General features: G+C 39.4%; 1 protein-coding gene across 1 annotated transcript in view; it reads left to right on the top strand.

The window, feature by feature from the left end:
- tmem232 (transmembrane protein 232) overlaps window positions 1-26,317 on the top strand; it is a 78,017-nt gene that overhangs the window by 22,250 nt on the left and 29,450 nt on the right. The window contains exons 4-8 of the mRNA XM_063069151.1: window positions 6,075-6,180; window positions 9,824-9,981; window positions 11,777-11,876; window positions 20,270-20,433; window positions 23,511-23,689. Of these exons, the coding sequence (XP_062925221.1) occupies window positions 6,075-6,180; window positions 9,824-9,981; window positions 11,777-11,876; window positions 20,270-20,433; window positions 23,511-23,689 (707 nt within the window). The remainder of the gene's footprint in view (window positions 1-6,074; window positions 6,181-9,823; window positions 9,982-11,776; window positions 11,877-20,269; window positions 20,434-23,510; window positions 23,690-26,317) is intronic.

Below are 26,317 nucleotides of genomic sequence, written 5' to 3'. Positions count from 1 at the left end.
CCCAGTTGCATGAATGGCAGCGATTCTTCACTACCAGATGAACACAATGCCTTCTGTGCCGGCTTTGAAAGGGAGAATATAACTACAATTGTGAAGATCCCTGCTGCAACCGGTGACCCTGTGATCTCTCTCTCGGAGGCCTATGTTAGCCTGTCTTTAAAGAGGGTGAACCCTTACAAGGCGGAAGGCCCCAACCTGGTAAGGCTCTGAAAGCTTGTGCCAACCAACTGGCAGGAGTACTCAAGGACATTTTTAACCTCTCACTGCTAAGGGTGGAAGTTCCTACTTGCTTCAACTATACCAGTGCCTAGGAAGAATAATGTGAGCTGCCTTGAAGATGGTCACCCAGTAGCTTTCACATCGACAGTGATGAAATGCTTTGAGAGGTTGGTCATGACTAGACTAAATTCCTGCCTCTGCAAGGACCTCGACCCACTGCAATTTGCCTATTGTCACAATAGGTCAATGGCAGACACAATCTGAATGGCTCTTCACACGGCTTTAGACCACCTGGATAATACAAACACCTGTTCATCGACTATAGCTCAGCATTGAACACCATTATTCCCACAATCCTGACTGAGAAGTTACAGAACCTGGGCCTCTGTAGCTCCTCTGCAATTGGATCCTTGACTTCCTAACCGGAAGACCATAATCTATGTGGATTGGTGATAAGATGTCCTCTTTGCTGACGATCAACACTGGTGCACTTCAGGGATGTGTGCTTAGCCCACAGCTCTACTCTCTCTGTATAGCTCAAATATCATCTATAAATTTGCTGATGATACAGCCATTGTTGTTAGAATCTCAGATGGTGACAAGAGGGCGTACAGGAGCAAGATATGCCAACTAGTGGAGTGTTGCCGCAGCAACAACCTGGCACTCAGTGTCAGTAAGACGAAAGAGCTGATTGTGGACTTCAGGAAGGGTAAGATGAAGGAACACATACCAATCCTCACAGAGGGATCAGAAGTAGAGAGAGTGAGCAGTTTCAAGTTCTTGGGTATCAAGATCTCTGAGGACCTAACCTGGTCCCAAAATATCAATGTAGCTATAAAGAAGGCAAGACAGTGGCTATACATTAGGAGTTTGACGAGATTTGGTATGTCAACAGAAACACTCAAAAACTTCTATAGCTGTACCGTGGAGAGCATTCTGACAGGCTGCATCACTGCCTGGTAAGGGACGGCTACTGCACAGGACTGAAAGAAGCTGCAGAGGGTCATAAATTTAGTTGGCTCCATCTTGGGTACCAGCCTACAAGGTACGCAGGACATCTTCAAGGAGCGGTGTCTCAGAAAGGCAGCGTCCATTATTAAGGACCCCCAGCACCCAGAGCATGCCCTTTTCTCACTGTTACCATCAGGTAGGAGGTACAGAAGCCTGAAGGCACATGCTCAGTGATTCAGGAACAGCTTCTTCCCCTCTGCCATTCGATTCCTAAATGGCCATTGAATCAGTGAACACTACCTCACTTTTTAATATATTATTCTGTTTTTGCACGGTTTTTAATCTATTCAATATATGTATACTGTAATTTATTTATTTATTGTTTTCCTTTTTTCCCTTCTACATTATGTATTGCAGTGAACTGCTGCTGCAGCTAAGTTAACAAATTTCATGACACATGCCAGTGCTAATAAACCTGATTCTGATTCTGTGTGGACCTTCATGCTGCGGCAGTGGACAGTGTTATAGATTGTCACATGCATGGAAGCAGGTCCTTTGACCCACCCGGACCATCATCCACCCAATAATCCCATTTTTATTCTTTCTGTATTCTCATCAACTCCTCCCTCTGCACCCCCCCCCCGAACCCAACACAGTTTATATTAGGAGTAACTTACAGTGGTCAGTAAACCTACCAATCTGAATGGTTACAGGGAGAAGGCAGGAGAATGGGGTTGAGAGGGATAATAAATAAGTCATGATCAAATGGTGGAGTGGATTCTAGAGAAAGACCCCACAGTCTCAGGAAGTACGTGCAGACTCCACCTGGACAGCACCAGAGGTGGGGATTGAACACAGGTGCCTTGTACTGTTTATCAGCTGCGCCATCACACTGCCCACTGCGGTACAGAGGAGGAAGGCTATTAGCACCGAGTGACTTGTTTAGTAATGGAAGGGCAATGTAAAAACTTTCTACTGGATATATTCGCCAGGTACTGCATTCAAGAAGTTCAAAGTTCAATGTAAATATATTATCAAAGTACATCTATGTTGCCATATACTGTATGACCCTAAGATTAATTTTCTTGCAGGTATACTCAATAAATCTATAGTAGAATAATAACCACAATGAAATCCATGAAAGTCCACACCAACTTGGACATTCTGCCGGTGTGCAAAAGACAAAAAACTGTGCAGATGCAAAAATGAATAATAATAATGAGAGGCATTGATGGTGTCGATAGTCAGAGATTTTTTTCCAAGGGTGAGAGGGCACAGTTTTAAGGTGCTTGGAAGTGGATACAGAGGAGATGTCAGGGGTAAGTTTTTTTACGCAGAGAGTGGTGAGTCCGTGGAATGGGTTGCCGGCGACAGTGGTGGAGGCGGATACGATAGGGTCTTTTAAGAGACTCCTGGATAGGTACATGGAAGTTAGAAAAATAGAGGGCTATGGGTAACCCTAGGTAATTTCTGAAGTAAGCACATGTTTGGCACAGCATTGTGGGCCAAAGGGCTGTATTGTGCTGTAGGTTTTCTACGTTTCTATAATAAATAAATAAATAATAAATACAAAGAACATGAGATAAAGAGTCTTTGAAAGTGAGTTCATGGGTTGTGGGAACATTTCAGTGATGGGGCAAGTGAATTTGAGTGTAGTTATCCCCTTTGGTTCAAGAGCCTGAGGGTTGAGGGGTAGTATCTGTAATAGAAGCAGCAGTTTGTGAGACCATAGAAGAATTGTTTAGAAATGCCAGGGAACTTTGGTGTTGGCAGGATCAGAATACAAAGAGGCTCCTGAGAACGGTTCTCTCAACAGTAATCTGAGGAGTTAAACAGAAAAGAAAAGCATTCAAAATATCTATTTTGGGCCGAGACCTTCATCATTTCCAGCATCTGCAGAACCTCTTGTGTTAAAGAAATGGGTTTCTGTTGCACCCTCCCTAACCTCAGAATGTCCATCCAACATAATCAAGGACCCCCTCCTGCTCCAGTCATTCTCTCTTATCTCACGTCAGGTGGAAGATACAAAAACTTTGAACATGTACAGCCAGGTTCAAGGACAGCTTCTATCCTGCTGTATATAAGGACCTGAAATGGACCTCTTATACAATAAAGATGAACCCTTGATCTCGCAGTCTCCCTTGTCATGGCCTTTGCACTGCATTTGTCTACCTGCACTGCACTTTCTCTGTAACTGCAACGTCGTTCTACATTCTGTTTTGTTTTCTTCTTATACTCTCTCAATATACTCAGTGTGGAATGAACACTAAAATATTTCATTGTATCTCAGTATATGTAATGAATTTTTTAAAAAACATGTTTTGAAGCTTACTCACTGGTGTAATGTGGCAAAGTAGCATTGGGTCAGACTGTTGCATCCAAGATTCCAGAGTGGGGCTTCAACTCACAGCTTCTGAGCTACAAGCAAGAGTACAAACTACCAAGTCCTTGTCAGCAAAAACAAAGGACACTTCTATAACCAATGGGTCCCTATGTTTTTTTTTACATTTATCATCATCCTTAACATCAAGATTTAAGTCCTCAGTTTTCAGGCAAGGTGGGGTGAGAGACAGCAAATGCTTCTGATCAGCCCAGCTGTTGGGAATAGTTAGCAGAATGGGTCTTCCAGGGTTTAACCCAGCATAGTACTGAGAGCTCACATACATTGACCAGATGCACAAAGCTGAGATGTGACAGAGCCCAGGAACTGAAAATACAAATTATTGACAGACACAAACCACTGTACTGCCTGGAATAACAAATGCGTGTGAACTTTCACCAACACGCACACGGTTTGAACTTCCAGTCTTAGCTGTATCATTTCCAACTCATTATGAGAAAAGGAAAGTCATCTGTGTAACCTTTTGGAAATGGGAATGTGTTGTGATTAGTCAGGGGCTAGGAAACAGCTGGTAGTGTTGCCAAATCTGGTCAGCCTCTGTGGATGGTGAGTCCTAACCTGATGTGTCTACCTTACCTTGCATGCCATTACCTGGTTAAAGGTAGGACTTCCTTTTAGTGTACAATCAGTTCATTTCCTTTAAGTACAACATAAATGTTTACAATAGTGGTTTCCTCTTCTCATCCCTTAAGTGGTCAGTGATTTTGTTGGTGTATGAAAATATGGCTCATTTTTATTTGGCTGTGCTCCATGTGAGTGTAGCAAGGCTCTTTTTGGTGAGAAATGGTATTTGAAAGAGTGTTGGATTGAATTTTTCAAAAATGACTCATTGGAGATTAACACTAAACTTCTTGCAGATTAGCTACATTTACACAATTCCACCCCCCATCATTAATTTTTCAGATGTGTAATACTTATAAAGATACACCATATAACTCTGAGGACTTTTGTCCTAGATTGCACAACGGGATTTGAATTGACCACTTTCTGATTTGGGTGAGATTACTACAAGCTGAGCTATGGGTTTTACTCAGCAAAGGGGCTGTGAAGCTAATCTGTAAGTGCCAGTCCAGGGATAACTAATGGGAATATCCAGCTGTGACAACAAGAAGTTGAAATGAATTAAAAATACATGCAAAACAAACTGAGAAATGTCTGAAATTAAAGTTAAGTGATAGAAGGAAAGTCATAAAAATAAACTGCTGGATGGATGACTTGCACTGTAGTGCTCTCCTAAAGGGATAGGAGAAATATCCTTTATAGGCACAGCTTATAGGAATGCTCAATGCATTAACGAAGTGTTTTTTAGTGTCACAAGGAGTGACAAAAATTATGACTTCAGAAATCTGACACAAGGCTGTGAAAACTAGTTAATGTACAGAAGAACTTTTTAGGCAATAAATCTGTTATTTGCAGTTCTAAAGGGTGCTAATGGTACACATAATTATGAATTGCAAAATAGTTCTCAGTTATGATGTTTTATAACTTTTGTTTGATTATTTATGCTATGCAGATTGAGCAGAGGTACAGAATTAAACATCCCTTTGTGAAAAAGTATCTGGTGCTTTCCCAGTGTATATGACGAATAAACTCTTCTTAGGCGTCTGGCCGGGTACAGGCATGGATTATAATCAACGCTTCAAAGACAAACGCTGCCATCATGGCTGGATCCCGTACCATTATACCTGTACCCAGCTGGAAGCCCGAGAAGAGTTTATTCATCCCTTTGTGAAGTTTGGTTGCTCACTGTGAGGATTCAGTTACAAAACGCTTAACTATCTTGTTTAAGTAGTGGAAGTCTGACATTTGTAATACTATCCAACTTAATCTGAGAACCTTGTCCAATGACAAATAGCTTGAATCAGCAGTTCTAGTAGGTTTCATCCTTGCTGACTGCCTTATTCAATGATTGATAAATAACACTTGTATTCAACTTACATGCCTTCATGTTATCTTGCATAAATTTCTTTATTTTTGTGTGCTCCCTGTCCCTCAGTGCATTGATATCAAAACAATCAACCTAATCTGGAAAATTCTTTATTTTTACTGTGATAATTGTATGGTTTCATCTTTTTATTGATGGTATTGATCTCTCCCACCATTATAGTGATAGTATAGGCATTTAACATAGTTTGGAGAGCGAAATGAATTTAGAACAATTTGAAGTACTAATACGCTGCAGAGCTCTTGTTTGATCTGGAACAATTGTCAGTGCAATAACCTTAATTAAGATTTCCCAGGTGAATACTTAAATTAATTAAACATAGACAAGATAAAACTCTTATTGTCCATCTGATGTCCCATTATCTCTGAATAGCAGCAACAGAATAAAAAGAATGTGAATATACTCAATCGATAAGGAGTTCTATTAACTAATATCATAGTCATAAGCTTTGCCTTGTTTTACTCACTGTAATGCACCACTTTTAGTGACTGTGTTACAAAAGTATTAAATACTGAATGCTATAGGCAATTACATTAATTGATTTTCTTCACTCCTTAGCGCAAAGCTGGCCTGAGTACAATGGGCTCAGGAGATCATGTAAATCTATCAGTAGCTTGGACCGAGCTAGCTTTGCTGGTTCAGTGTAAAGGTAAAATTCAAGAAGGTAAGTTTTATGTCAACTTCAATGAAAGATAACAGAAATTACTCTTATCTGTAAGGCAAACTGTAGACTATTGAAGATGCAATGCTAGAATGCCATTCCACTAATTAAACTTGAAATTTGATTAACTGAAATGCTAAGCACCTTGCATAGCACTCAGGGTGTAATTAGTTCATCCTTGGAATTGCACGGTGGATGCAGGCTCCTGGACCAGTATGATTCACCTTAACATTGAATTGACTCCACAACCTACAGACTCACTTTCAAGGACTCTACAACTCATGTTCTCAGTATTATATATTTACTTATTTGGCATTTATTATTTGCATGACTTGTCCTTTTTCCACATTGATTATTTACCAGTCTTTGGTACGTATAGTTTTTCATAAATTCTATTGTATTTCTTTATTTTCCTGTAGATGCCTGCAAAAGAAAATCTCAAGATAGTATTTCAAAGTTCAAAGTAAATTTATGGTCAAAGTACATATACTGTATGTCACCATATACAACCCTGGGATTCACTTTTCGCATGCATACTCAATAAATCCATAGAATAATAACCAAAACAGAATTTAAAAAAAGACTGCATCAACTTGGGTGTTCAATCAGAGTGCAAAAGACAGCAAACTGTGCAAATACAAAAAAAGAAGTAATAATAATAAAAATAATAAATAAATAAGCAGTAAGTATCGGGAACATGAGATGAAGAGTCCTTGAAAGTGAGTCCACAGATTGTGGGAACATTTCAATAATGGGGCAAGTGAAACTGAGTGAAGTTATACCCTTTGGTTCAAAAGCATGATGGTTGAGGGGTAGTAACTGTTCCTGAACCTGGTGGTGTGTGAACTGAGGCTCCTATATCTTCAACCTGATGACAGCAGTGAGATTAGAGTATGTCTTTGGTGGTAGAGGTCCCTGAGGGATGGTGCTTTCCTGTGACAGCATTTCATGTGGATGTGCTCAATGGTTGGGAGGTCTTTACCCATGATGGACTGGACTTTTTGTAGGAATTTCCATTCAAGGGCATTGATGTTTCCTTACCATGTTGTGATGCAGTTAGTCAATATATTTTCCACCACACATCTATAGAAGTTTGTCAAAGTTTTAGATGTCATGCCGAATATTTGTATGCTCCTAAGGAAGTAGAGGCACTGCTGCACTTTCTTCATAATTGCCCTTATGTGCTCAGCTCAGGACAGGTCCTCTGAAGTAATAACACCGAGGAACTTACAGATTCTGACCCTCTCCACCTCTGATCTTCCCATGTGGACTGGTTCATGGTTTCCTTCTCCTGAAGTCAATAATCAGCTGCTTGGTCTTGTTGACATTGAGTAAGAGGTTGTTGTTATGGCACCACTCAGCCAGATTTTCAATCTCCCTCCCATATGCTGATTTATCAGCACCTTTGACTTGGCAGTGAATGTTGTATTGCAGCTGTGCTTAGCCACGCAGTCATAAGTGTAAAGTGAGTAAAGCAGGGAGCTAAGCACACAGACTTGTGATGCACCTGTGCTGGTAGAGATCATGGAGGAGATATTGTTGCCAAGCTGAACTGACTGGGGTCTGCAAGTGAGGAAACTGAGGATCTAATTGCACAAGGAGCCAAGGCCTTGCAGCTTATTTATTAATTCTGAGTAGACGTTGGTATTGAATGCCGAGCTGTAGTCGATAAAGAGCATCCTGATATATGCACATTTGCTGTCCAGATTTTCCAAGGTTGAGTGAAGAGCCAGCAAGATGGCATTTGCTGTGGACCTGTTGCTCCAGTAGGCAAATTGGAGTGTGTCCAAGTGGCTTCTCAGGCTAGAGTTGATATATTTCATCACCAATCTCTCAAAGCACTTCTCCATGTGGACGTAAGTGTGACTGGATGATAGTTATTGAGGCAGGTCAGCATGCTGTCTCAGACACTGGTAGAATTTGAAGCCGGCTTGAAGCAGGTGGGTACCTTAGACTGCCAAAATGAGATGTTAAAGATTTTAGGGCACCCTCCAGCCAGTTGAACAGCACAGGTCTTTAGTACTTGGCCAGGTACCCAATCTGGGACGGATGCTTGCCGTGGGTTCACCCTTCTGAAGGCTGTTCACACTTGGGCATCAGAGACTGAAATCACAGGATCACTGGGGGGCTGTGGAAGTTCACGATGGTTCCTCCATGTTTTGATGGTCACACAGAGCATAGAAGGCATTAAACTCAGGTGAAAGTAAAACCCTGCTGTCATCCATGTTGCTTGATTTAACTTTATAGAGGTGGTAGTATTCAAGCCTTACCACAACCGTTCAGCATCCTTCACCGATTCCAGTTTATACTGAAATTGCTTCTTCACCTGTGAGATGATTTTCTGGAATCATACCTAGACTCTTGGAACTTTCTTGGTCACCAGACTTGAATGTTACTGATCTGGCTCTCTGCATATTGTGGATCTCATGGTTCATCCAGGACTTCTGATTGGGGAAGACAGAATGATTTAGTGGGGGCACACTTGTCTACAATTGTTCCAATAAAGTCTGTGACAGCCATGTTGTATTCATTTAGATTCACAGATGAGTACTTGAACACGGCCCAGTCCACTGACTCAAAGCAATACCATAGCCGCACCTCTGCCTTTGTTGCCCGACCTAATCTCTGGAGCTTTGCTCTTTAGCTTATGCTGACATATGTACTTAGATAATAAATATACTTTGAACTTTGAAAGCACAAATGTAATGTGCACTAGAAGTTATTATGCATCTTTGTAGCATTATGCATAGTGATGCTTTACTAATGGCACACCGTACTGATACCTGCCTCAAACATTTACCGACTTCATCGCTACTGTGGCATGAACTTGGTGCAAATCCCTACCTCTGCTGGTACTCTCTTAGCAATTAATTGTTTAGTCCACAGTGAGTGCTGTAAGGACTAGCTGAAGTGAGCTGTGCCTCCACTCCACAGACTTGGGACTGCATTCTGGCTGCCACGACGAGTGTTGGACAATGCTGGCAATTTACAGTGTTTGCTCCTGATGTTTTCAGACCCCTTAGACCAAACAATCTCCTCTTGGTGTTCTAAAAGCTGCTATCTCTCCCTCTCTGTATGTCTGCATAACCCTCCTTTTCCTAGAGTTTTATAATTTTACCAATGCTATAGTGCCTGGTCATGCCCCCCCACCTGCAGAGGATCGTCACCTTGTTATGGTGGAGAGGCTTGTGATGTCTAAAACCTTGATAACCTTGGGATGAAGTACAGAGTTAGATGTTTCAGATACATCATGAATGTACTGATGGTTGGCGGTCTTTAAAGGCACAGAAAGTTGACAGCTAAGGTCTCTCCAATCCATTTGCTTAAGGGTCTAAATAGTTGCCAAAGATCAGGCAGCATAAAGCTGATACTTCTCTTTGACTTGGTGAACAGGCTGGTGTAAATTTTAATCACAGACTTCTTATCACGAAAAAATCTGGTCAATTTTTTTTAGTTCTCAGTTGAACCTCAAGATCTCTTTTGAATTTAAGACCTTTGATGTTAGTGCAATCGGATATTTACTTAAAAAATATCCTGCTTAAGTTAATAAGTTTAAGGAAAAAGGAACCAACAAGGTTAAATTTGCTTTTATTTATTTAGCATTTCTTGATTTGGTACTCATGTAATTTCTTCTTCATTTATCAAGAAGCGCTGGACATTCTCTTAATTTCTCTGGACCATGCACCATTTCATCCAGATCAGATTCCAGTTTTGTTCTTCCTGGCAGAGTTAGTTTTGTATTGGATTTGTACAGATGCAGTGAAGCAATCATATCTGTACATCTGTGAAGTCAAGATGATCAAGGTACTTTGTTAGATAAAGCATAACTCATTCTTTAAATGTACTTGCACAACAAAAGGATAGGATACTTTGATGTCACAAAATAGATTGAAGTTTAATTTTGAAGTTTAATTTAAGTTTAATTCCCTCATGTTGAAGTTTAATTTAATTTCTACACCAAGTGATCTGTTTGATTGGAGAGTAATGTAAGCAGAAATAAAGCTGCAAGTTTCTACATGGTAGAACAAAAAAGGCATGAAGTGGAAATGCATGGTTAGTTAGCAATAAATAGTGAACGATTATGTGAATTGAAACACGAACAGTTGTGGTGAGAACTTTGATGTATATTAAAGGAGTCAAGACTCTGCAACTGATGCATCCTGAGATGGCATTACAACTATAGAAATTAAATGGCAACAGAGTGACAGAATAGAATGAAGGATAGTAACTGAAAGATAATGAACAACAAAAGGGAGGGACAGTACAGTATCAAAGTGGTTAGCACAACGTATTACGGTATCAGTGACCCGGATTTGATTCCCAGCCACTGCCTGTATGGAGTTTGTATGTTCTCCCGTGACCATGTGGGTTCCCTCTGGGTACACCGGTTTCCTCCCACCGTCCAAAGATGTACCAGATAGTAGGTTAGTTGGTCATTGTAAATTGTCCCGTAAATAAACAAAAAAGTTCAGTATAGTTGTAAAGAGAAAAATATGAATATGTAAAATTACCAAAAGGAAAACAAAAATAAGAAATAATGAGTGCTGAAAATGTGGGGTTTCATAGCCAGAACAACAGATGATTACCAGAAATTATTGAACTCAGTGCAGAGAGACCAGAAGGTAATGTGAGGAGTTAAAAGTTAATTTGGCATTCCCTGAGGTGGCATTTGGCTTTATTGTCTGGAGCCTCTTGTTGTAGTTCCAGAGAATTAGAAGACAGTAGATATTCCTAACAGGAGGTTGTTCATTTGCTTTGTTTCTGAATGCAATGGAATCAGAATCAGAATCAGGTTTATTATCGCCGGCATGTGACATGAAATTTGTTAACTTAGCAGCAGCAGTTCGATGCAATACATAATCTAGCAGAGAGAGAAAAAAATAATAATAAATAAAATAAAACAATAATAAATAAACAAGTAAATCAATTACGTATATTGAATAGATTTTTTTAAATGTGCAAAAAACAGAAAAGTGAGGTAGTGTCCAAAGCTTCAACTTAGTTGGCTTAATTTAAAATTTGTTGAATTAATCTGTTTCATTCCCCCAAGCAGATATTCCCCCTGAGAATCAGCAGGCATGTTCATAATGACTATAAGAAATTGTTACCTATGCTTTCTAGTGCTTTTAACAACAGAAGAAAATGAAGCATTGTACTTTCAGTAACATTGAAACTTAATTCAAGTTCATGAGTGGTATTGAAATTATATTTTTGAATGAAATGTCTAAGAGCTAAACCTATTATTCTTTCATGTCCTTCCAGCTGGCATATCTGATATAATGGGGTCTCAATAAAATAAAAACAGTAAGTGCTGGAAACATTCAGAGGCCAGGCAGGATCTATGAAAAGAGAACATGAATATTTCAATTTCAGGTCTATAAGTTGGACAGTATTTCCAGCATTTCTCATCTTTATTTCAGATTTTCAGCGCCTGCGGTTTTTGATTTTCATTTTAATGAAACCGTCACAAAATGGAGCTGTAGTAAATTTTGAATTTGTTTTACAAATTTAAATCTTTGTAGATAGATTGTTCTTATAGTAGAAGTATACTACCTGGTGTTAATATTTAGAAATTATGTTCACTTTGTTCTTTCAATAGGTTGGATTTTTAACTTTTCTAAGATTGTTTACCTTTCACCTTGCTGGATTGGTAGGACCATTTGAGCAATGTAAATATCGCCTACACGATTTCTTAAAAGGTAAGTATGTGATTAGAACAGTTTACTGAATATCAGGGTGCAGTATTATTGATTAGGCAAAGTTCCACAGCCAGATGTACTAGTTCAGGTTCAAGTTCAAGTTAATTGTCATTAAACCATACACAGAATTATGGCCAAACAAAACAACATCCCTCTGAGGCCAAGGTGCAAACACAGCATCAACAATCACACACAGCACATAGAGCACATATAATAATGAGTGAAGAAAAACATACAGTTACAAAAATAAACAAACAATAATAATATTATAGCCCGCCACTGAGTATCATGACTTGTAGATTGATGTTGCATGGGATATTGTCCTAGAATCACATTTCTGCAGAACAGTCCGCAGCACTTCTTCATCTCGTATAAATGCAATCAAGCTTGTCTTCCCGGGAATGAACACTGGAGGGCAGTGGAGGGCCAGCCTCCCACCCAGTACAGAATCCAGTGGCACAAAACCAGCTTCTGTGTCTTCTTTGTCAGTGGCCGCTGTTGTGTATTTAATATTTCAATAGAATTTGAGTAATCTTGTATTATGTTTGATTAAGCATTCCTGTTTGTTTACATGATTAATTACAGGTTACATCTAAAAATATGTTAGTTGCATACATCATCATGCTACCACATAATATGTGCGTGCCTCACTTAAAGTAAATTCGAAGTATAGACCCGCGTTTTGGACTGTATGTGTCTTCCTTTTGACTTAGTTTAATGCTTTGAAGTTACAAAACATAACAATGATGACAAGGTACTTTAAAAAGTAACCTGAGATGGATACCAACCTGTTCAAGCAGAGTGAGATCTTCAAAGAAAAAAAAGTTTAGCACAGCCCAGCCATTGGAGAGGCAGTCCTCAGAAGGGAAGACATGATCGGGTGTGTTTTTTAAGTTAGAAAACTGAGGAACTCACAGGTTCATAAGGCATGAGTACTGGGTGAGAATAATCATTTTATAAAATCAGAAATACCGGTAGCCGGATACATCGGAAAGATTGGTGGGTTTGATTACATTGGCTCATGTATACTGAGCTACTGGAACATTATTTTATACAAATTAAATAACCACTGAGAAGCAAGTGTAAATTTTGTTAAGTGCATTAGGTTTAAAGGCATAGTTTAACTGCTCCTACCAAACCATCAGAAATGAGCTTTGCTGCTATTGTAAATGTGATGCAGGAACAATTGGAACCAAAGCCATTGTTGATTTCAGAATGCTTTAGGTCTTATAAGTGGAATCAAAAAGAAGGGGAGTCCATTTCAGCATTCATGGCTGAATTAAAGAGATTATCAGAGGATTGTTAGTTCAATGATCGGGTTAATGATGCACAAAGAGATTATTTTGTTTGTGGAATCTTAAAAGAAAGCATTCAAAAATGACTCCTAACTGAAGCACAGGTTACATTTAAATGAGCAGTGGAAATCACTGTTTCAATGGAAATTGCAGATAGAGATGCAAATGAGTTGCAGTCAGGAATCAAACTATATTGTCTAAATAGAACCAGGCCTGACCGAACAAACTGTGTTACCTTTGTGGCAGGGACTCAACGTACACCAAACAAATGTAGATTTAAAATGCAACAAAGTAGGACATGTCATGCAGACAAAAATAAATGGTCTGCACATGGAAGAGAAAAAGATCAAACTTAAAGTTACAGTTTCAAAAAGAGCACTAACCTGCATGCTGTTGATGAAAAATCTGATAATGACGAGAGTAACACTGGATCGTATAGCATTGGTTTACAGTGTGAAAATTAATAATAGACAAGCGATATGGCTTATGCCTGAAGGGAATGGCAAATTAATTAAAATGGAATTAGACACTGGTTCTGCTGTTTCAGTCAGTCCACAAAATGAGTCTGAATGGCATTTTAAAGATTGAAACTGAAAATTGCAGATTCAAAGATTCAAAAAAACTTTATTGTCATTCTAACCGTACATCAGTTCTGCAGGGCAGAATGGGACAGCGTTTCTCAGGAGCAGTGCAATCATAACATAACAAATGCAACACTAAATAATAAACATAACAATAAATAGTAAAACACAACAGCCACATGTCAGTTAAAATCAAGTTATGAGTGTCCAGCACAAATTAAAAGTGTCCAAAGCAGAGTCAGGTAGAGCAGCTATTTAGCAGTCAGACTGCCTGTGGGAGGAAGCTGTTTAGTAGCCTTGTGGTTTTAGTTTCGATGCTCCTGTAACGTTTGCCTGATGGCAGAAGAACAAACAGTTCATGGAGAGGGTGTGAGGAGCCTTTAATGATGTACCGTGTCTTCTGGAGGCATCGACTCTGAAAGAGGTCTTGGACAGAAGGTAGGGAGACCCCAATAAGCTTCTCTGCTCCCCTAACCACCCTCTGCAAGGCTTTTTTGTCGACAGCACTGCAGCTGGAGTACCAGGTTGTGATGCAAAAGGTCAGCACACTCTCAACCACACCTCTGTAGAATGTAGTTAAGATGTTAGTGGGGATATCCAATTATTCAGGAGAAAAGATAACTTCTGTGGGAATGACATCTGTAACTGTGAAATACAACAACCAACAAGCAGCTTGAGCTTGTATGTGGTAAAAAAAACAGAAGGAGCAGCATTGTGGAGATGTGATTGGCTGAGACAACTGCAACTGTACTGGATCTATCCACCACTTGCATGCCATATCCCCTACAATAACGTCAACTGAAAGCAAATTAAGAAACATACTGGATAATGCATTAACTGTCTCCATGCTGAACACAGTGAACTGTTGCCCAACAGAGGACAAACGGGTGTCAGTACCAACCTCTGTGCCTCTGGTTGGAAAGCATATTAGACCAAGGAAGGTTCATGCTGCTCAGAGGAATCATGAAAGTAATGAAACCAGTTCCAACTGCAACAGGTTTTGTAGGTGTAAGCTTGCGATATGTTTATCAGGCAGTTACTTGCAACATGTGGCTTGGTTTTAAGCTGCAAGAGAGTTCAAGGAGCTTCAGGAAAGTTGCAGGTATTCGGCTTTTACGAGTATAAAGAACCAGAATCTACTTTGTGTACATTAAGGTTAACGCATGAACTCAAATGGGAGACAAAAAGTTGCTTGTAAAAGTAGATGCAACGACCAAAACCCAGCTGGATGAATGGAAGGCCAAAAAGAAAGAAGTCAACGGAAATACGAAAACGGAGGATTTGTCAGATGATGGTGTGGATGAGGAAATCAAGAGGAGAGATCAGGTAGATGACAAAGGGAGCAATAAATGGATTAATAAGAGAATACTCCAGTGAACTAAATGCAACTTCCCAAGATAAAGGTGCAAAATCTAAAAGAAGAAAAAGGAGGGAAGAGATGGAGAGAAAGATGTGAAGGATAGAAGGAATGTGAGAAAGAAAAATAAAGGGATTGAAGTTGATCCAGTGAGAGAAAAGGAGAAGAAAGGTATCCAGAGCTGTTAGAACCACTTCCTATGTTCTCAGAATCAATGCCTACAACCACCACAGAGAATGCCCCAGAACCTGAGATTGTTTTCACAGCCACAAGCCTCACCTGCCAAGCAGAGTGATCCCCCTTGTCAAAAGACATGATCCTACAAAAGTGAGATCCTCCACAATGATTAAATCTTTAAGCCTGAATGGCACAATTTAAAATTTACTATGCTGTGGATATCTTTATATGACAGTTGTATTATATAGTATGCTGTGTACATAGTTGAAATGCAATCTCTATTGAGTTGGTGTTTATAGCTAAGCAGGGAGGAGTGTTGTGTATTTAATATTTCAATAATATTTGAGTGATCTATCTATATTGTTTGATTAAGCATTCTTGTTCATTTAAATAATTAATTACAGGTTTTATGTAAAAATATGTTAACTGCATACATCATCACGCTACTACATGATACGTGCGCACCTCGCTTAAGGTAAACTCGAAGTATAAACCTGCACTTTAGAATCCCTGTATCTGTCTTTCAATTAGTTTAATGTTTTGAAGTTAAAAAACATAACAGCCACCAACAGGCATATGGCCCTTGACCGTGCAACAACCGAGGAAATGCCAATGAAGCAGTGAATTGGACTCACAGTATTCAAAGTAAATTTATTATCGAAGTACATATATGTCAACATGTACAACCCTGAGATTCATTTTCCTGTGGACATATTCAATAAATCCAGAAACAATAATGGAATCAATGAAAGACTGCACTAACATTAAATAGACAATCAGTGTGCAAAAAAAAACAAGAAACTGTGCAAATCCAAAAAGAAAGTTAAAAAAAATAATAAAAATAAGCAATAACTATCGGGAAAGAGATGAAGGGTCTTTGAAAGTGAGTCCGTAGGATGTGGGAGCAGTTCAGTGATGGAGACGGTGAAGTTGAGTGCAGTCACCCCTCTGACTGAGGGGTAATTACCATTCCTAAACCTGGTAGTGTGAAGTCCTGAGGCTCCTGGACCACCTTCATGTTGGCAGCAGTGAGAAGAGAACGTGACCTGGATGGTGGGAATCCCTGATGATGGATGCTGTTTTTCTGCGACCATGTTTCATGTAGATATGCTCAATATTGGGGAGGACTTTACCCGTGATGGACTGGGCCATGGCCACTATTTTTTGTAGGATTTTCCATTTAAGGGCATGAGTATTTCCATACCAGGTGGTGATACAGTTAGTCAATCTACTCTCCACCATACATCTGTAGAGGTTTCGCAAACTCCTAAGGAAGTAGAGGTGCTGTCGTGCTTTCTTCATAATTGCACTTAAGTGCTGGGCCCGGGAAAGGTCCTCTGAAATGATAACATTGAGGAATTTAAAGTTGCTGACCCTCTCCACCTCTGATCCTCTGATGAAAACTGTGTCATAGACCTCAAGTTTCCTCCTCCTGAAGTCAATAATCATCTCCTTGTTCTTGCTGACATTGAACAAGAAGGTATTGAAGCCACATACTTGAAGCTTATTGATTAGTTTTGGAGGGATGATACTATTGAATGCTGAGCTGTAGTGTGTAAAGAGCATCCTGACATATGCATCTTTGCTGTCCAGATGTTCCAGGGTTGAGTGAAAAGCCAATGAAATGGCATCTGCTGTGGACTAGTTGTGATGGTAGCCAAATTGGAGTGGATCCAAGTAACCTCTCAGGCCATAATCGATATGTTTCATCACCAACCTCTCAAAACACTTCATCCTATGGATGTAAGTGTACTGGATAATTATCATTGAGCTTACATTACCAATATCCAGTAGGTGTTGCAATCACAAGAAAAATGTTCAAGCCAATTATTTCCACCATTTGTTGGATCTCGCACTGTACGGCTGAAGCAGGCTGCTACACAGTGCACAACAAGTCCAGCTGCATCGCTATGGAGCAACTTGCCAGTGAAGTAGATGTGTATTACTTTATGTTCTTCTTATCCAGCAGTGGCTTGTGAATTCAAGAAAGCCTTAAAGGACAAACAATTATACCATTTTTTTGGAACCAGACAGGACACTGGGACCGCGCACCCCGCCATCTTACCAGGAGATAGGGCGGTATGGTAGCATAGTGGTTAGCACAACGTTTTACAGTACCAGTGACCCGAATTCAATTCCTGCAGCTGCCTGTAAGGAGTTTGTATGTTCTCCCCGTGACCACGTGGGTTTCTTCTGGGTGCTCTGGTTTCCTTCCACAGTGCAAAGACGTACCTGTTGATAGGTTAACCGATCTTTGTAAATTGTCCTGTGATTAGGCTGGGATTAAATCAGGGGATTGCTGGGTGACATGGTTTGAAGGGCCGGAAGGCCTATTCCACGCTGTATGTCAATAAATAAGCAATAAGTAAAAGATTTACAGATTGCAGATTTGTCATACTTTTACACAAAGAGCAAAATATTGTCTGATGATTGGACTTTGTACCCTACAATGGCCATTTGTATTATAGGACAAGTTGTCAAAAAGTATCAGTTACATCTGATGATAGTTCGCATGAAATTAACCCTGGTTTTGTTTGTTGTTTTGGCCCTCACTGTGTGATTAAAGTCACAGAACCATTTGTTGTATTACATCAGCTCACCTCCCTTTTCCCATATTTACACATTTGCCACTATCTTACCTCATATTTTATCCACATTTCAACTTACACACGGCATACTAACTATTCATTCCCAACATGTACTGTACATTCTCCATATGCTCAACTGCAAAGTAATCAAGAGGACAAATACTAGTAGAAAGCTCCACAACATAGGCAGGAAGGGCATGAATTGATGTGGGGTGTATCCTCTCTCAATTGCTTATTTTCTGCTTTCGTATCTATTTCACCCTGTAGCCAATTCTTGTCATCTACTGTTATGTCACATCAGCTCTTGTTTATTTCTTTTTAATTCAGGTGCTCAAAACGTGCACTTCTGTAACATGATGCTGTAGCTTCCTCAAGAACCAGTGTTACTTGATCTAACTCAGTTCAAGAATTTCAGAACATAGGCATGAAGAAGGGATCTGCAGATGGTACATCTCTAGACACAGATGGTCAGGAGCTAAGGCTGAGGATTAAGAACTCAGAGTAACAATTCCATAAGAGATTGAAATAGCTCAATAATTGCATTGCACAGGACCCTATTGCTGATTTTGCATGGCCTGGGATATTAAAGAAATCTGACTTAGCTTGTACAAAAAAAAAGTTCTGAAGTAAAAGGTGACCAAGTTTTATATGATTGTCCATTATTTTTAAAGAATTAACAATTTCTTGTGAAAATTAGCAATTTTTCCTTCGTGTCGCTTTATCTTATTTTTTATCACAATTTGCAAAAGATTGAGGTAATTTGGGTAAATTAAAAATAATCGTTGAAATTCAAGGAGACATTGATTTTACTTCATAGGATTTGAATAGTAGAAAATGAGAAATAATAGAATAATGATAGAGCAGAAATAGGAAATACTGGAAGTACTCAGCAGGTCAGGTCACATCTGTGTGAAGAGAAACAGGGTTTTCCTTTCATGTTAGAAACCCTTTGTCAGAAATTAAAAGGAGGCAATTGCACAACCTCAGAATAAAAGGATGTCTATTTAAAGCTGAGATGAGAAGGAATTTCTTTAGCTAAAAGGTAATGAATCTGTGGAATTCATTGCCACTGAGAGCTATCCAGGCCAAGTCATTGGGCATATTCAAGGCAGGGATTTATAAATTCTTGGTTGGTATTATTGTACTAGGTTAAGGGTTATGTGGATAAAGTGGAAGAATGGGTTTGGAAAAAAAAAGCCATGATTGAATAGTGGATCAGACTCAATGGTCTAATTCTGATCCTATATATTTATTTGTCTTTTCAAGCTCTTTTTGTTAATATCTCACAACTTTTTAAAAATTTGGTACTTTTTTCCTAGGTTAGAAAATGTTCCAACCAGAATAGTCAGGAAACACTGACTTGCAAATCAGAAAGACAAGTAGCATAAAGACAGAAATGGAAATAATATTTTGGGTGATAACCCCTTAATCAGGACTGGAAAAGTGAGAAGAAGTTTTAAATTGGAGAGGTTGCGAGGGTGAAGAGAAGCAGAGGGGATAAAATGCAAACCAAAGTTGGCAAGGAAATATCTAGTTAAAAATAGGCTGGGGACAAAAATAAAAATGAAAAATAGGGAAATAGAAAAGTACATCCTTACCTTTGGAGAGAAAGGTTATAAAAGGCAGGATTAACTGAATTCATTAATTTCATTATTAAGTCCCTGGAACTGTAACATACCCAGATGACAGATTAAGTGCTATACATTGTACTTACATTAGGCATCACTGCCGCAATGTGAGAGGCCCGAGACTGAGCAATGAAAGCGAGACTGGAATGTCAGATATAAATGACAGGATATTGAAGTTCAGGACTGACTTTGTGGACAGAATGGATGTGTTCTGCAAGCTGTTTACCCAATATGAACTGGACTCTCCAGTAAAGTGGAAATGGCAGTTTGACTGATTCCAGGATTTCCTATCTTTGTTTTGGACTTGCAGTGTTTTACAGATTAAAGTTCAAAGTTCAAAATACAAAGAAACAAAAAAAACAGAATAATAATAATGGATAAGTAAGCAATAAATATTAAGAACCTGAGATGAAAAGTCCTTGAAAGTGAGTCCATAGGTTGAAGTAGAGTGAAGTTATCCCCTCTGGTTCTTATTGCTTATTAATTAACTTTTTCAGCTTTTGTTTGTATTTGCACAGGTTGTTAGCTTTTGCACATTGGTTGTTTATCCATCTTGATGTGTGCGGGTTTTCATTCATTCTATTGTGTTTCATTGTATTTACTGTGATTGCTTGCAAGAAAATTAATCTCAGGGTAGTGTATAGTCACATATATGTACTTTCAAGATAAATTTACTTTGAACTTTAATTTTGATTCCTAGACTGAGTCTGTACCAATTCCTTTGATGATAAAATATCTGATTTCAAGATGTATTGTTATGTTTTTAGGTCTCCCACAGTGTGAACCCTGCTATCGATCCTATCCGAGTGTTTTGCTGCATATTCACTTCATCATTAGCACAGGAGAAATAATTTGTGGCTCTCTGACGTCATGTGAAGAACATACTCGTGTTGTTTTGAATGAGGATCCAAACGAAAATAGCTGTGGCCAGGTGAAGAAAATTGAATGTTATGTTTTAAGTCATATCAGTAAGAAAATAACTAGTCAGTTCCCAGAATTCTCAATGACATAAAAATGATATTGCATTCTCTCCAGTCCATAGTAATTTTGGGGAAAAAGTAATTGAAATCTCAGGAGGAAGAGATTTCTTACACCATTGTTTTGTAGTTTCCTTGGCCATTAAAGCAGAGTAATGCCGGGTATAAGAAATCACTTCTAGAGTTTCCTGTCAGATGTCAGTGGAGCCCTTGATTAAATTTGTGCCTTTCCTGAATTTAGATTAGAACCTTTCAGAAGTAGAATCATTTGCATGCATATGGAGGAAAGTACAGAATACATGTCTGAACTCAACTGAGAATTCTGACTCTACAGAACAGAGAAAATATATATAAGAAGCAGAAGCAGGTGGAAGCCTGGTGCCTCCTCCAATATTTAGTTGATCTTGGTTGATGTTTTACTCTAAGGCCATTTCCTGCCTTAACCCAATATCCTTGAATTTTTTAATATCTGAAAATCTATTAATCTCTTCTTGAAAAATACTTAAAATCAATCCTCCAAACTTTCCTGAGTGGAAAATTCGAAGGATTTACTGCAGTCCGGTGAAGGGAATCAGAATCAAGTTTAATTTCACTGGAATATGCCTTTGTTGTTTAGTGGCAGGTGTGTATTGCAATGCTATAAGTCAAGTTAAGTCGTGCAAAAAGAAAAAAATAGTGAGATAGTGTTTACGGGTTCATTGTCCATTCAGAAATCTGATGCAAGAGGAGAAGAAGCTGTTCCTGAAACGTTGAGTGTGTGCCTTCAGACTTCTGTACCTCCCCCCCCCCCTCATTGTAGCAAAGAAAAGAGGGCATGTCTTGGGCAATGGGTGTGTCCTCAATGCTGGGGATACATACTTCTCATCTCAGTCCTGAATGTCTATTCTCATATTTTGCCTTCTGTTATTCCTGGTTCAAGATATACTTCCATCAAGATCAACAAACCCTTCGAACCCCTTATGAATTTTGTATGTTTCAATGCATCATCCACCAATTTTCTAAACTCAAGAGAGTGCAGGCTTAATCTCACTCATACAATAAACATGCTATCTCAGGAATCAGCATTTTGCTGCACTCTCTCTTTAAGCATTGTCTTCTTTAAACTTTCAATGAGGCTCACTGCATTTTAATGTCATACTGTGTATCCTTTTTCAGATATACACTATATCAGGAACTTTGGATAAAATGACATAAATTGTAATTAATGAAGTGTTGTAGTACATAAATCTTAAGGATTTCTTTGGATCTCTAAGGAAGAAATCCTCAGGATGGGGTAGCATGGTAACACAGCAATTAGCATGGCATGTGGTAAGAGTGGGCTCTCTCACCTCTGCCCCTCAACACAGGAGCTCCCCAGGGCTGTGTCCTAAGTCCCCACCTTTACTCTCTGTACACCCATGACTGTGTCACCACCCACAGCTCCAATCTGCTAACTACATTTGCAGATGATACTACATTGATTGGCCTTATCTCAAATAATAATGAGGCATCCTACAGAGAAGAAGTCATCACCCTGACACAGAGGTGTCAAGAAAACAACCTCTCGCTCAATATCACAAAAACAAAGGAGCTGGTTGTGAATTACAGGAAGAATGGAAACAGTCTCACCCCTATTGACATCAATGGAACTGGGGTTGAGGGGGTGAACAGCTTCAAGTTCCTTGGCATACACATCACTGAGGACCTCACTTGGTCTGTACAAAAAGCACAACAGCACAACACTTGGTAAGCACAAAAGCACAACAGCACCTCTTTCACCTCAGATGGCTGAAGAAGTTTGGTACGGGCCCCCAAATGCTAAGGACTTACTGCATCCTGACTGGCTGTATCACTGATTGGTATGGGAACTGTACTTCCCTCAGTTACAGGATTCTGCAGAGAGTGGTGCAGACAGCTTCAAGTTCCTCGGCATACACTTCCCACTATTCAGGACATTTACAGCAACAAGTGTGTAAGAAGGATTATTCCTTCTGAGTCTTCCATCTGGAATTATTCGTTCTGAGAGACCAGAAGGATTATTCCTTCTGAGGGACCTGAGTCACCCCAACCACAAACTGTTCCAACTGCTACCATCCGGGAAACAGTACCACAGCATTAAACTGCTACCATCCGGGAAATGGTACCGCAACATTAAAGCCGGGACCGACAAGCTCCGAGACAGCTTCTTCCACCAGGCCATTAGACGGATTAATTCACTCTGACACGATTGTATGTCTAAGCTATACTGACTGTTCTGTTGTATAGCTTACTGTATTATTACAAATAATATTCTATTTGCTGTACTACTTATTACAAATTACTAATTTGCGCATCACACGTACAGATGGAGACGTAACATAAAGATTTTTACTCCTCCTGTATGTGAAGGATGCAAAGAATGAAGTCAATTCAAATACTCCAATTCAAATTAATGCTGTAATAGTGTCAATGACCCAGGTTCAACTCCACCACTGTCTGTAAGGAGCTTGTATGTTCTCCCTGTGACCACGTGGGTTTCCTCCCACACTCTGTCACATAGGTATAATTGGACCTGTTACCATGCTGTATCTCTCAAATAAATTAAACTATGTAGGATATATAATTACACAAGGTAAAATAATTTCTTTAATCCTGTCAGTGCATTTAATGATACATTTTCTCTGGGAAGGAATTATGTCACATGCAGTTAAGATCCTAATGCATATAAAGCACATAAATAGGTCCAATGGCTGTTTTTCACAATAGAATGGCTACTTATATCCTCGTATTTAGACTTTTTTGCCTGTTTGTCTTGTATGCAGTTGAAAGTTTCTCCAGTGCAATGATTAGAGTGAGGCAGGCAAAAGACTTTTTAAAAAAATGACTAAACAACATTAAAAATAGTAATCATATGAATTATTTTGCAATTCAAATTCCTTTCATAACTATTTATTTATACAATATTGTCACTCACTGTAACTTTAATTGGACTTTTTTTCAACTGAATGGTTTATCGGCAAGTATGTATTACTGGAATTGTTATTACCTTACAAAATGTCACTTTTCTCTTTAGTTAAGAAAGGTTTGTCAATCTCCTCAGCAAGTGGATGAACCTGAACAGAAAAGATGTACCATCAACCCTGTGCTAAGGGAATGCCTTACGGTTTGGATTTGTGTGAAGCATAATATGCAGCTCTTAGATGATGTTCTGCAGCATCTTCTCCAAAAGGAGCAACTCTGTAAGGCTAATTGGTGCGTTTCCTTTTTAAAGCACTTGATTTGTTTCCAAATTTCATAAAAGGATGTAATACAGTTCAAAGAAACTATATCATTAGAGACGGATGATATATTTATTAGAGATTGGTCAGTATGACGTTGTGGGCATCACTGAATCGTGGCTGAAAGAAGGCCATAGTTGGGAGTATAACGTCAAAGGATATACTTTGTATTGAAAGGACAGGCAGGAAGGCATAGGCAGTGGTGCGGCTCTGTTGGTAAGAGATGGAATTATATCTTTAGAAAGACGTAACATAGGGTCAGGAATGTTGAATCATTGTGGGTGGAGTTAAGAAACTGCAAGACTGAAAAAAACATTATGGGAATCATATATAGGTCTCCAAGTAGTAGCCAAGATGCAGGGTTGAGATTGCAAAGGGATCTGGTAAAGGCCTGTAATAAGGGTAATATCACAAATGTAATGGGGGACTTTAATATGCAAGGGGATTGGGAAAATCAAGTTGGTGTCAGATCATAAGAGAGGGAATTTGTTCAATGCCTATGAGATGGCTTTTTAGAACAGCTTGTGCTTGAGCCTACTAGGGGAAAGGCTATCTTGTATTGTGTAATAACCAGATCTTATTAGGGAGCTTAACATAAAGGAACCCTTAGGAGGCAGTCATCATAATATGATTGAATTCATACTGCAATTTGAGAGGGAGAAGTACAAGTCAGGTGTATCAGTATCGCAATTGAATAAAGGAAATTGCAGAGGCATGAGAGAGGAGCTTGCCCACGTGGATTGGAGGAGGATACTGGCGGGGATGGTGGCAGAGCAGAGGTGTCTGAAGTCTCTGGGAATAGTTCACAGGGCACAGAGTAGATATGTCCCATGAAAAAAAGAGTTCTCAAATGGTAGGGGTAGGCAACTGTGGCTGACAAGGGAAGTTAAAGACTACATAAAAGCTAAGAAAAGGGCATATAAGATAGCAAAAGTGAGTGGGAAGTTGGATGATTGGGAAGTCTTTAAAATCCAACATAAGGCAACTTAAAAAGCTATAAGATAATAATATAAAGATAAAAGCCAATAATATAAAGAAGGGTATCAATTTTTTTTGGTTATATAAAAGAAAAAGGGAGATGGGAATTGATATTGAATCACTGGAAAATGATGCTGGTGAGGTAGTAATCAGGGACAAAGAAATGGCAGATAAACTTAATGAGTACTTTGCATCAGTCTTCACTCTGGAAGATACTAGCAGCACGCCAGAGGTCCGTGAGCATCAAGGAAAAAGAGTGAGTGCCATTGCTATTACAAAGGAAAAAGTGCTAGGCACACTGAAAGGTCTTAAGGTGGATAAGTCACCTGGACCAAGTGGACTACATCCCAGAGCCCTGAGAGAGGTTGCTGAAGAAATAATAGATGCATTGGTTATGATCTTTCAAGAATCACCTGATTCTGGCATGGTGCCAGAGGACTTGTAGATTGTAAATGTCACTCCACTCTTTAAGAAGGGAGGAAGTCTGAAGAAAGGACACTATAGGCCAGTCAGCCTAACCTCAGTGGTTGGGAAACTGTTGGAGTGTATTATTGAGGATGAGGTTTCGGGGTACTTGGAGACTAATGATAAAATAAGTCAAAGTCAGTATGATGTCTGTAAAGGGAAATCTTGTGTGACAGATCTGTTTGAATTCTTCGAAGAAGTAACAGGTGCAGTGGACAAAGAAGAGGCAGCGGATGTCATTTACTTGGATATTCAGAGGGCATTTCATAAAGTGCCACACATGAGGCTGCTTAACAAGATAAAATCCTATGGTGTTACAGGAGAGATACTGGCATGGTTAAAGGAATGGCTGACAGGTAGGAGGCAGCGAGTGGGAATAAAGGGGGCCTTTTCTGGTTGGCTGCCAGTGGTTTCTAGTGTTCCTCGGGGGTCAGCATTGGGACCGCTACTTTTCACATTGTTTGTCAGTGATTTAGATAGTGAATTGATAGCTTTGTGGCAAAGTTTGCAGGTGATACAAAGACAGGTAGAATGGTAGGTGGTGGTGAGGAAACAATGCAAATTGGAAGAATGAGCAAAAAAGTGGTGGGTGGAATATGGTGTTGGGAAATGTATGATAATGCATTTTGGTAAAAAGAACAATAGTGCGGACTGTTATCTAAATGGGGGGAAGGTTTAAACATCAGAGGTGCAGACGGACTTAGGAGTCCTCATGCAAGACTCCCAGAAGGTTAATTTACAGGTTGAGTCTGTGGTAAAGAAGGCAAATGCAATTTTGGCATTTATTTCAAGGAGATAATGCTGAGGCTTTATAAGGCACTAGTCTGGCCGCACTTGGACTATTGTCAATGGTTTTGGGCCCCATATCTCAGAAAGGATGTATTGTCATTGAAGAGAGTCCAGAAGAGGTTCATGAGGATAATTCCGAAAATGAAAGGGTTAACATATGATGAGTGCTTGGCAGTTTTGGGCCTCTACTCACTGGAATTTTGAAGAAAGCAAGGGGAATCTCATTGAAACCTACCCAATGTTGAAAGGACTAGACGGGGTGGATGTGGAGAGGATGTTTCCTCTGGTGGGGGTATCCAGTACTAGATGGCACAGCCTCAAAATTTGGGGGTGACCTTTTAGAACAGCGGTAAGGAGGAATTTTTTTAGC

The sequence above is a fragment of the Mobula hypostoma genome, chromosome 16 (genome assembly GCF_963921235.1).
Source record: "Mobula hypostoma chromosome 16, sMobHyp1.1, whole genome shotgun sequence".
In the NCBI taxonomy this organism is placed as follows: domain Eukaryota; kingdom Metazoa; phylum Chordata; class Chondrichthyes; order Myliobatiformes; family Myliobatidae; genus Mobula; species Mobula hypostoma.
Note: the sequence above shows the minus strand (reverse complement) of the source record. Positions and strands in the feature narration are given on the sequence as shown.